Source organism: Balaenoptera borealis, assembly GCF_965194805.1.
Source record: "Balaenoptera borealis genome assembly, chromosome: 15".
NCBI lineage: Eukaryota > Metazoa > Chordata > Mammalia > Artiodactyla > Balaenopteridae > Balaenoptera > Balaenoptera borealis.
The window spans coordinates 11,243,609-11,256,432 of record NC_138871.1 but is presented as its reverse complement, the minus strand read 5'-3'; the positions used below and the strand labels follow the sequence as shown (position 1 = coordinate 11,256,432).

The window sequence follows — 12,824 nt, the reverse complement described above, 5'->3', positions numbered from 1 at the left end:
GGGCACGCTCCCAGCAGAGGAGACAACATGCAGAAATCCAGAGGGCTCTCAGGTGCAGAGCTTCAGTACTGCTGGCAGGTGAAGTGCAGGGCTCGGAGTGCTGGAAGGTGGTGCTAGCTCTGCAAAGGATTGTAGACAGTAGCCCTTCCAGACTTGAGTATCAGAGGATTTTGCGCCGTTTGACAATCTGTCTACAAACTGCAGGGAAGGGGAAGTGTAGAGTGATGTCTCTTTTTGTGCTTTTCCCTGACTATAAAGTGAACTGTGACTCTTCTTTTACATTTGTAAAGGGCACTCAGTGGTATGAGCAAACCAAAGAAGAACTGATGGCTCCTACCCTTCTTCCAGAACTCCACCTTTTAAAGCAGGTAAGTAGGATGTGAATAGGGAGATTTATCCAAGGGGTAAATTCAACCGGAACAGCAGAGCATTTAAAGATAGCTAAATAAAAGCTTGTGCTTTCTCAGTGTTGTATAAGAAATAGGAAAGCAGCGCAGGAGGAGTACTCCTGAGGAATAGAGAAGGTCTTTACTGGGGCCTCTTTACTGATGGCCGAGATGGCCTGAGAACATGATTCACTTACATGTTCGTCTGGAAATGGGGCTTGTTAACCTCTCAGTGTCTCTTTCTAGCCCATTTTATTTTTATTTCCTCTGAGAAGCATGAGTTTCATTTTATCAAACTAGCACTTTCCCAGCATTGGATTGACTGTTTACATTTATCTTGGCAGATTAAAGTTAAAGGCCCACGATACTGGGAACTGCTCATAGATTTAAGCAAGGGAACCCAACACTTGAAGTAAGTATATAGACTTTCTCAGATGTGTCTGTGAAGGGAATAGAAATATATGGGAAGGTATAAATTATAGATTATTATGTAGAATGCTCCTTGTCACCCTTTAATGTCATCCAGGACAATATGTAGTGTTGAATAAAGTGTTCTGTATCTTTGAAATAGTTTGTATTAGAAAGTAAAATTTTAAATTTAGAAGTCAAATCCTATTTACATTAATTCATTGAGAAACTTGAAGTGACTTAAATTGGGACAGTAATGGAATTGTCTTTTGGAGCAATAATGGAAGATTTAGTTTAAGAAAATGAGGCTGATTTATATATGTCTACAAAGGGAACTTTGTAACAGTTAGTGTTTGTCAGACCACATCTTCTGTTGCATCTCTTTACCATTCTCTTGTTATATTGCTCTCATAAAATTGAGGTTATGGTAGATTGCTTTTGGGTGGAAATAGTCATATGCAACTAATTACTTTGAAGAACAGAGAGTGTTAATAATTTTACACTTCAGTTAGTGTGTAAATTAAGTCTTTAAATTCCCAGAAAGTTTAACAAGCTTGTAACATGTTTTAAAGTATAGTCCTCATTTCTGTTTCTCCCAGACTATCTATATAGTAGCTGTTTTCTGTATTGTTCTGTCTTAGATTTGCAGCATCCTTTTCTTTTTGCTATAAACCAATCAATAGATATTTAAGGGAATATGAAGACATGTTAGATAAAATACCTCCTTTGAAGTCCACACTTGAGCCGATAGTCAGAATGACTTCTTATTTACCAGGTCCCGTGAATCTAGATAGCAGAGAAAAGCAGAACCTGATTATGACTTTCTTGTAGGGACTGATTGAGTTTAGACATAGTAAATCATATACCTTAGTGGAAAGTGGTGAAGACTTCACCTCCTGTGAAGTCTTGTTTAAGACTTCACTTGTTTCCCAATACTGTTATTGGGAAACACTACATTTCCAGCCAACAACTGCCAGTAATACCTCATATTAAATTAATTCTTGTTTTCTTTCAGGTCAATTCTTTCCAAGGACGGGGTTTTATATGTTAAGCTCAGAGCGGGTCAGCTCTCGTACAAGGAAGATCCAATGGGGTGGCAAAGTTTGTTGGCCCAGACTGTTGCTAACAGGAACTCTGAAGCTCGGGCTTTCAAGGTAGTAATTGGTAAAAACTGAAGGATATTCTCATCTCAAGAAAAATATATTTATAACTGTGTGTGATGACGGATGTTACTTAGATTTATTGTGGTGATCATTTCTCAATATATACATATATTGAATCATTATGTTGTACACCTGAAACTAATAAACTGTTATATGTCAATTATATCTCAATTTAAAAAAAACCCCAAAATGGAATGATGAAAGAGAATAGGTTCAAATCTCACTAGTCCACCCAAAGCATGTACTTCTATTATAACATTTATGGTACCGTTTAGGTAGATCTGCTCTCTCTAATCATTGCAGATTATAAAGGATGAATGACCTTGGGCCTGTTGGCTGTTTTCTGTGACAACCATTATAAAATATGGGCCATCTGCCAGGACTCTAAGGATGATTTACATTTAGTGGCAGGGACAGTCAGAATATATCTTAACACTAAAGAAAATTTAGCTTAATAATTAATCCTCAAATCCATTAAGATTTACTTAAGACATGGCCCAAATAAAAGATTTTTGCAAGGTAGCACTTATTAATTCTTATGACTGAGCCTTTATAATAGTTTCCAGAGAATAAATAGATATAGTTGATATCAGTGAATTTTGTTTGTCAGTATTCAATAGGTTCTCTATGAAATACATTTTTTTTTAAAGATTATTTTGGTGTGGACCCTTTTTTTTTTTAAAGTCTTTATTGAATTTGTTACAATATTGTTTCTGTTTTATGTTTTGGTTTCTTGGCCAGGAGGCGTGTGGGATCTTAGTTCCCTGACCAGGGATTGAACCCACACCCCCTGCATTGGAAGGCGAAGTCTTAGTCACTGGACTGCCAGGGAAGTCCCTATGAAATACTTTTGAAGGATTTTTGGGCAGAGTTTAACTTGAATTAGCACTGTTGCTTTGATTTATAAAATAGGGCCCATCTCAAAGATCCTAATCCAATTTATAAAGAAAATAGATAAGTTTAGACTTGAGTTTGAATGGGGTAAATTTGTAAAAATTAAAAGACATCTCCATTTCCTGCCTGCTGGGAGTTCAGAAGTAAACTGTGACTCTTGGTGGAAAATGGTGATATACCTTCATATTCCATTTTCAGTCTTGAAACTTGAGTGATAGTCCTCCTCACCCTTCCTTCCAATTTTTTTATTGTGGTAAAACACACATGACATAAAATACACTGGCTTAACCCTTTTAAGTGTATAGTTCATTGGTACTAAGTACATTCATAATGTTGTGCTGCCCCCACCACCATCCATCTCCATGACTCTTTTCATCTGGCAAAACTGCACCTCTGTCCCTGTTAACACTAACTCCCCATTCCCCCTCTGCCCAGCCCCTGGCAACCACCATTCTGCTTTCTCTCGATATGACTTTGATGACTCTAATGACCTTATGACAGCATTTGTCTTTTTGTGAGTGGCTTATTAGAGTGATAATCTTTTTTCCTTACCTTTTCAGTAACAATTCTAGTTTCTAGTTTGCCTTTCAGTTCGTTAAGGAAGGAGGGGGAAAGCCTTTTTTGGGTGAGTTGTGTAAGAAGCACCTGTTTTGATAAATCAGTAGCTCATGGTAGCTTGTGTAAAAAGTTTCTTAAAACTTCTCAGCAGAACAGGTTGACGAAGCTCTAGCAAGTTTTACCTTGGGTTTTGTGGGAGCATTGTGTGAAAAAAATAAGGTAGGTTACAGGTGCATGCATTACAGTTTGAGTAGTAATGAAAAAAATCTTTATTATCTCACTTATGCTTGTTTGTTTGTTTATTTTTTAGCCTGAAACGATTTCAGCATTCACTTCTGATCCAGCACTTCTGTCATTTGCTGAATATTTCTGCAAACCAACTGTGAACATGGGTCAGGTATATATTATGTGGTTTGCTAGACTTTGTTGTTTCCATCTGTGGACCACCAAAAAAACCTAAAATATCCATATCTAGCTTTGATATTGGTAACATGCCTTAGGCACATTGGATGATTTTTGTTTGGCAAGTATAGATTTTTCATAGTCTAAAACTATTAAATTCAGTAACTTCCTACCTTGATAGAAGAAAACAACTTAAAATTCCTAAGACGTTAGTTTTGATAGGTGATACTTTATATCCATTCTTGTACTAATTCATGTTTTCAATGTTTACTACCCTTGTTTTTACATAATTTTATTAATTTTGTTTTCTGTTTGTTTTGTAACCTTTCTTTTTGTTGGTCATAAAACCGTTCTCTTAAGGATTCAAAGGGTACTTGCTAGTAGATCTTTGATTTAATCCATCATTTCAGATGGCAAGGACAGGATGTAGGAATTAGATGATCCAGGATTGATGGCCTATTGCCTGCAAGTGTGTATAGCCTTGGGAAAATTTTTCAACCTCTTTGAGATGTAGTTTCCTTATTTCTAAAAGTGGGATTATAATAGAACCTACCTTACATTGTTGCTTTGAAAGTTAAGTGATATAACCTTCCTGCCACTTACTTACTGAATTTTCACTGTATATTGGGCACTCTGCTCAGTACTCTTTGTAATTTTTTCCTTTAATTCTGACCCAGAGGGTAGGTACTTTATTGTTGTGGGTTTACAGATGGGGATACTGCCACTGAGAGATGTCACATGCCCAAGATCACACAGCCAGTGAGGGCTGGGGCCTACACTCAAGACCGCAGGTCTCTGGTGAAAGCCCGTGCCTGCCCTTAACCCCGGCTGGGCTTGCTCTGCAGGCTTCGCCTAACCTGTTCTGCTCAGTGTTTCTACTGCATCTTGGTGGATGCTGGGTGCCCTTTCTGGATCCTGTTTTTGCCAGCCCAACCCAAGACATAGCTCCGTGATGTCCTGTCTGCTCATTTTACCCAGCTTGGTTCGCTCCTCTCATCCGCAGCACTTATAGCCTTAACTGTCCCATGGGACTTAATTTTGGTTATATTTTATTGGTGTTTAATATTGCATGCACTTTGATTTTATAAAGACCTAGCTGTTTTGCCCTTTTATATCATTCACTGCAGAACTTAAGAACGGGCCATAGTAGTTGCTATACAGTTGTTTTTTGAATTGATTTTGGAATATACATTGATGTGCTACAAAAAGGTTCTAACTTTCCACAGAAACAGGAAATTCTGGATCTCTTTTCTTCAGTACTCTATGAATGTGTGACCCAGGAGACCCCGGAGATGTTACCTGCATACATAGCAATGGATCAGGTATGGTTCAAAAAACCTATTCCAATTCTGATGAGATTAATCCTGTACTTCACATAACATACGAACAGTGAGGTAAGATTCTATGTCCATCTCTTTAGTTTCTCATTTGCTTTTAGAATTTTAAAAAAGGAATCCCTATCAAAGTTGAAAGCTCTGTATAGCTTAGAGTTTATGATGACAAGTGGGGTTACTCCAGGGGTTCCCACTCGCCTCTTCCTCTGACGAGTAGAGGAAGAGCACGCTCCCTGCCTTTCTCCCCTAGCATCCTCATGTCTCTTGCCTTCCTCCTGATAAAGCCTCTTCGTGGAAAAGATTATGCAAGTGAGCAGTAAGTGAACAAACGGTGCCCTGTTGATAGCAGTAGTGTGCAGTTACACCTGCGTAATTAAGCTTGCAGAGGTTACAGCATCAGCATGTGGGGATTTAGGGAGCTGGAGTTCATTTTTAAATTTCTTTCGTGTTATTGTTGTTTTAAAAGAGCCTAAAAGGGGTAATGCAGAAGATAATGCTCAACAGCTTTCCTAAAGGATCGGACTAATTTATTCACTTTAGGTTATTAGTAATAAATATGGCTTTTTTAATAGTGTCATATCTTTCAGACTCAAATTTGCAGTTAAACTAAGCCAGTAGTTTTCTAACTTGGCTAAAATTTATCTGGGAAATCTTAACAATTCAGATCCTCAAGTCCCATTCCATAGCTACTGAATCAGAATTTCTGAGATGAAGTCCAGGATCTGTAGTTTTAAACAGCCCTTCGAGTGACTATGATATAATGAGTTCACAGATGAGAATTTGGGACTGAGTGTCTAAAGTCAAAGGAAGTAATCTCTAATGGAAAAATAATCTCTACTGAAAAACTGAGTGGGAAGACCCAGGAGATAATTCCCAAAAACCTGTGTTAAGTAACAATCTTAATTAAAAGGCCAGTTCCAGTGTAACCGAGTAGGCCTAGAATGCCATTATTGTCAGGTATCCACCTTTTTGGTTGATAAGTATGAATATATGATGTCCACACTGGTACTGCTTCTTACAGTGTCTCTCTATACAATAGCCAGGTAATGAGTTGTATTTTTTAGTTGCTGGCTGAGAGTGTGTTCTCTTTTTATGCTCTGAACCTTCACCCCTCGCAGTTGTGGGTGTGTATCTAGAGAAGAACATCCCTTCTGGTTGCAGCCGTGGTGACTTTGCACATGGGTCCCAAGAAGAGCATTATCAATAATACTTCTTTTGCCTTCTGACCCCTGGAATCCCTGGCCTGATCCTGGCCATGTCATTGTACCCAACCTGGGTTTCCCAGAGGTGACTGGCTGTAGACCTATTGGTCTTCATTTTTCAGAGCCATTGAGCCAAGAATGAACTCATTTGCCTTTGCTGTTTTTTCACCTGAAAGCTGTTCATGTTCATTTTGAAGAGAGTGGGCCATGTATGTAAACCCAGTAGGGGGCTCCTCAGTGGGGCAGACTGCAGCAAAACACAGAATGGGTTCCCCTCTGCCCTTTATTGATCTTATGAGGCACATTTAAAAAATACTCTAGTATACAACTCTGAGGAAGTGACAGTTAGCATCTTTACTCTTTCCTTAAGTGGATTGCTGTTTCTCTTTCCTCTGCAAGGCTGTAAGAAGACTGGGAAGGAGAGAGATGTCCGAGACATCTGAACTTTGGCAGATAAAGTTGGTGTTAGAGTTTTTCAGCTCCAGAAGCCATCAGGAGCGGCTGCAGAACCACCCCAAGCGAGGGCTCTTTATGAACTCGGAATTCCTCCCTGTTGTCAAATGCACTATTGATAATACTCTGGACCAGTGGCTGCAAGGTAATAACAGCATTGCGCCCTTTGTGTTTTTAAGCTACACTGGGACTCAGGTGTTTCTGTTTTAACCTTTTTTTCATTGGAAAGCAAGATGAGTCTGAGTACAATCCCGAATGGCTATAGATGTAATGTTTCCAGTTAGGTGAATTACACTGATTATCTGCTTTAACTTCTTTAACAAATATATTTAACTCTGCTTTGTAAGCCACGGGGAGAATATATATATAGCATTTTAAATACCACTTGACACTTAGGAACTTGTTTTATTTTTTCTAACATCAGATCATGTTTCTTTCCAGTGCCTCTCTCTTCTGTTTCTTAGGGGTGTGGCCTGTCACCTACCTGAGGCCCTTTTTTCTGCCTCTACCCTGTGTACACTGAAAACTTGATGTGGGCTTAGAGTGAATGCTTCTTTTACCAGTTCTGTGAGTCAGTCAGTGAGGACCTGGGGCATACGTAACTGGCTTTCTGTCAGTGGAAGCATTGCCTTGTGATTGCAGGGAGATTGTGAAGTTACTCCTCACAGTGTAGAAGTAATCATGGGAGGCAGGTGATGGGGCCTTTTGATATATGGAAAGCTGTTTGATGTGTGTTATATGCCTGAAATTGATTTTTAATAGTTAACCCCTTGATCTTTTTATTCTTTTCGGTTCTAATGCTTCCCGTATGTATCTGACAGCAACTTTCTTTGAGTAAATACTAACTCTAGTGATATCAGTAGGAACAGTTCCTAATTCTGTAAAGTTGTCAGTAACCGGTAGAACCCTGGAATTCGAATATAATTATGTTTGAAGCTATCTGCGTGTTCCACTACACCTGGCTGAGGCTCCGCTGCCTGCCCTGCCCCAGCCCCTGGGTGACTGATTCTCCCAGGTCCCAGCTGCTCTTGCTTTTTCTGTATTTTAGTTAGACAAGAGATGGGAGTGAGGGGGAGGTGGAGGAAGGGGGAAGAACGTTAGTTTGAGCCTGTCTTCACCCGGCTTTAGAGCCGGGGTGGGCTCTGCCCAGGCACTGGAGGTGCAGGGGAGGAGGAAGAGGGAGACCCACTAGAAGGGGGCAGCCTGCCGGGACCCCTCCCCAGAGGAGGGAGGTGAGGGGTGGAGGCGGGTGGGGCAGTGGTTTTTGGCAAACATGAGGGGGACCCTTGCCTCCCTATTTCCCATCTGCCCCCTTCTCTCCCCCTAAATGAATACGCTATTTGTTTCTTTAAAAAAAAATTCTGAAAAAATTTAACTGTAAACCAGATTGTGAGTGATATATATGGAAAACAGCAATTTCAAACTCCCAGAGTTTATGTTTAACACCTGCATGTGCTCTGTTATTTCTTCTTGGGATTTGAAAGCTCTTGCAGTTTCACAATTTCTAAAAATATGATAATCATTTTGTTCTCATATTTGGGAAAAAAATACATGTTATTTTATAGGTGTTGATGTTCTTTTTTTATTCAATTTAGTGTTTGATCACCCATGGCAGACCCTTGCTGTTGATAAGAAATAAGTCCTTAAACCTTTGCAGATTCTCTGATTTGCATGTTTCATATAATGTGATGAAGCTTTGGCAGTGACTAGAGCGTTCTCTAAAACAGTGCCCTGAATTGTTTTCCCCTCACTGCTCTTTAGGGCATTTGGTGGGTTACAGCATTGTAAGTAACCTTCACCAGCTTTGACTTGCCACTCTGATTGCCAAAATTGTGTATTTATTTTTTTATTTAAAAAGAACTATCACTTTAAAAAAACTCTTAAGTATGTGGTCTCCCCTCACAGATACTACTAGCTTTGGGGCGGAGAACAATAAATTAAATGACGATGCACAGGCCGTGTGGCAGCACTGGAAAATGTCATTCGTATTTGTGTCTCAGTGAAATCACAGATGCATATGTGGACTTTTAAGGTGGCTCACTAGTAACCCAAACTATAGCCATGAAGTCTGAAAATGGAGCAGATTGATCATATTGTGTACATGTTTTGTGATTTATCTCCTCAACTGGATTTTAATCTTGAGCAAAGAAAATGGGTTTAAAGTTGAAGAACTTAAAAAGTTTTATTTACTTTTATATTGTATTATGGAAAATTTAAAGCGTAATGCAAAGTAAACATAATAGTATAATAAATCCCATTACCCAGCTTCAACAGTATCAACATTCTGCCATTCTTATATCACCTGTACATTCACCCATTGACATGCTCAGTTATTTTCCAGATTGTGCCATTTTACATTCCTGCCAGCAGTGGGATGCAGTGCAGATTTGGGCATTGTTAGTCTGTAGTTTTAGACAGTCTACTGAGTATGTAGTGGTGTCTCACTGTAGTTTTAATTTGCATTTCCGTGATAACTCATCATGTTAATTATTTTTGCATGTGTTCGTTATTCATATATACCCTTTGCAAAGTGTCGTTTCAAACCTTTACCCATTTTTAAAATTGGCTGTCTTGAGTATTGAGTTGTAGGAGTTTTTAACATATTCTGGCTGCAAGCTCTGTCAGATATGTTCTGCAGATATATTCTCCTACTTTATGCCTGGTATGAGGTAGGAGTTTTCTTTTTTCTTAACTTTAAATATGGATATCTAGTTGTTCCAGGACCATTTGTGCAAAAGACTTTTCCTTCTCATTGAATTGCTCTGGAGCCTTTGTTGAAAATCAGTGGACTGTATAAGTGTGAGTCTGTTTCTGGACTCAATTCTGTACGATTGATCTGTATGTCTGTCTTTATGCCAGTACTACACTTTCCTAAGTACTGTAGGTTTAGAGTAAATTTTGAAATTTTGTAGTGTAAGTCTTCCTGCTAAAGTGGGAAATTTATAGTGCTAAACGCTTACAGTAGGAAAGTCTCAAATCACTAATCTAAGTTCTTCGAGAAATTAGAAAAAGAAAAGCAAAATAAACCCAAAGCAAGGATATAAGAGCTGAAATCAATGAAATTGGAAGCAGAAAAAGTGTAGAGAAAATCGGTGAAACAAAAAGCCAGTAGGCATGAGAAAGTCATTGACGAGGACCTGTGAGCGACTGCGTTCTCTCCTTCCTCTCTTGAGAAGCTGCCGCAGCAGGGTCTCTTCTGGCCTCCTTCATCACCCCTCCTGCTGCCACCCCCAGATGTTCCCACTCCCACCAGACTAACATCCTCGTGTCAGGTTCAGTGGACTCCTGGTAGTCTTCCTGTCGCTCCGTCTCGTTCTTATGGAAACAGACCTCCCTTGACCTTTGTGATGGCACACTTTCCTACTTTCCCAATTCTTTTTTTTTTAAAAAGCCCTCCGACCATTCTTTCTTAGTTTCACCACTATTTCACTGTCATTCCTTCGTTACCTTTCTGGGAGTCATCCTTGCCCCTTCCTCTCCCTCCCTCTCCTCTCTTCTGCGGTAGCCAATCCATTACCACATCCTTTCAGTCCTAACTCTTAAATATCTCCTAACTCTGTCCACATTTTGCTGCTTCTATCCTAGAACAAACCGTGATTATTTCTTGCCTGGACGACTGTTGTAGCCTCCTGCAAGTCTTCCTGCTTTTCATTCTCATCTCCCTCTCACTGTCTCTAGTCAACTGACAACGGTCTTTCAAAGAGTAAACAGATCCAACACTTCTGCTTAAAACCTTGCAAAGGCTGCTGATTCAGTTGTGAAAAAAATCTGTACCATGTGGCCAGCAGGCCCCGCATGACCAGCAGGGCCTCTGTCTCCCTCTACAGCCTCTTTCTATACCACTTGCTCCTCACAAACTCCACTCAGGCACCCTGGTCCCTTCCAGTTCCCCGAAAGCATGGAGTTCTTTCTCACCACGGGACTGTTGAATGTGCTGCTTCCCCTCCCGAGAACCTTTTTCCTCTCATTCTTTGCCTGCCCACCTCATACTCATTCTTGCAGCCTCCATTTAAATGCCCCTTCCACACAGGCCTTCCAAGACCACACTGCCTCAGGCAGCTTTCCTGCCATCTTTATTTCTCTCTTTCTCTCTCTCAACCTTTTTCTCTGTATCAAAATGCCTTTGTCTGCAAGTAACAGAAGGCCTGACTCAGCCTGGCTCCAACAATAGGACACCTATAAACTTATATAATTGGAAGTCCACAGTTACAGCAGGCTGTCGCTCCAGTGGCTCCAGCTCCATTTCTCTGAGGCTCCGTCAGTGACACTCTGTGCCATGGCTTTATCCTCAGAGTACTTCTTTCTGATGGCAATGAACTGACTGTAACAGTTCCTTGCCTCCAACTCAGAGGAAGAATAGAGTTGCTTCCAGGAGCTTTGCCATAAGAATGAGGAATTTGTTTCCCAGAAGCCTCTAGCAAACATGTTCTCAAGCATCTCCTGTGTCTCTGGCTTGCACTGGAACTCGTGCACATTCCTCGATCAATCCCTGGGGCAGAGTGTCTCTCCGAATGGCTTAGGTCTGCCTGTCCTTGAACCAGTCACTGTGTCGGGGGAGTGGGGTTGCCCTGACTGTCCCAGACCAGTGGTTCTCACGGTGTGGTCTCTGGAGCAGCAACAGTGGGATCACTTGGGAACCTGTTAGAAATGCAGTTTTTCTGGCCCCATCCAAGAAATTGTGGGGACCCACCCATCTGTGTTTTAATCAGTCCTCTAGGTGATTCTGATGCCTGTTAAAGTTTGAGAACCTCCGGCCAAGACAAATCAGGATCCAGTCCTGGAGCTGCAGTCAGTCCCCTCAAATGTGACAGTGGAGGGAAGGGTGGTAGAATGGGTGTTTGGGGAGACGACCATGGTGACCACTGCACCCTCATGGCACTCATCATAATTTATGATTAGCATTTGTTTACATCGTTAGGTATGTAGTATCTCCGTCCCCCGCAGCACTCTAAACTCTGCAGTGACGGGCACTCTGTCTGGTTTACCACAGTAGCCTTAATGCCCAGCACAGGACCTGGGTGGTATATGGTAAGTGCTCAATGAGCTCTTGATGAGAAAATAATAAAAAGAAGGCGGTCCTTGTGCCTCTCAGTTCTGTAATCGATTGGTTCTGTTCCACGTCTGCTTCTCTCACAGCTGGGGGTGACGGGTGTGTGCACGCCTACCTCAACGGGCAGCCCTGCGAGGAGTCGCAGCCGAGCCTGCTGGCCTGTTTCCTCGTCTACCACGCAGTGCCAGCCCCGCGGCACCTGCCGTCTATAGGACTAGAAGGTACTTGCACATCTACATCCTCTTTTCAGTACCTGTATTACCCGCTGATGGGTTTAGTTTCTCGTTAGGAGGTGTTTCTAAACTGAGTTATTTTCTCCGGTTAGGTTTTTGGCTTCATTCATGTTTGGGTGTTATTGCTGAGAATTTTTTCTGGAAGAAAAAAAAAAACACAAACCCAAACTATCTGAATTTTACACATGCATAATCCTTTATTTACGTTCAGAAGAGGATGGATTCTTCACAGGGCCTCAGATACCAGTATATACTAATAAACTAAATGTTCGTATTCTTTTACTCTGTTAATTGATTTTTATTAAAGTTATTTTTCTGTATTTTTTGGGTTTTCAGTTTGGATTTTTTTTAAACGTATAATATTAATTTCTAATATTATAAAGCTTTGAAATGAACAGGTGCCTAATTTTGTATGTATTGACATTTGAATGTTTTCATAATAGTTTAAAATCTTAGCATCTGACTGTGTTTTTCAGAATATGGAATCAGATACAAAATTTGTCCATTTAATCATTTAAACTTAAAATTTAATGATATTACTGATTTATAGCTGCTTTGAAAACCTCAGATAAAAATGCACTGTTTAGAGACTTCTGTTGCAGTTATGGCCACAGTGGAATTGCTCGCATTAGACTGACTCTCCTACAAAAGCAAATATAAAAGTGGACAAACTACATAAAGTTTAAAGGAATTGGTGGCAACCATAGTGGCCAGACTTGATTGAGAGACAAGAATTCCTGA

General features: G+C 40.4%; 1 protein-coding gene across 8 annotated transcripts in view; it reads left to right on the top strand.

Annotated features, from left to right (window-relative positions):
- ANAPC1 (anaphase promoting complex subunit 1) overlaps positions 1-12,824 on the top strand; it is a 101,130-nt gene that overhangs the window by 79,562 nt on the left and 8,744 nt on the right. For 7 of the 8 annotated variants that reach the window (XM_082357796.1, XM_082357794.1, XM_082357795.1 and 4 more), the window contains 7 exons: positions 291-368; positions 731-798; positions 1,810-1,948; positions 3,720-3,806; positions 5,038-5,133; positions 6,747-6,945; positions 11,937-12,071. In XM_082357796.1, the coding sequence (XP_082213922.1) occupies positions 291-368; positions 731-798; positions 1,810-1,948; positions 3,720-3,806; positions 5,038-5,133; positions 6,747-6,945; positions 11,937-12,071 (802 nt within the window). Of the gene's footprint in view, positions 1-290; positions 369-730; positions 799-1,809; positions 1,949-3,719; positions 3,807-4,159; positions 4,281-5,037; positions 5,134-6,746; positions 6,946-11,936; positions 12,072-12,824 lie in introns of those variants that run through there. The other variant, XR_014235082.1, reaches the window with a different exon arrangement.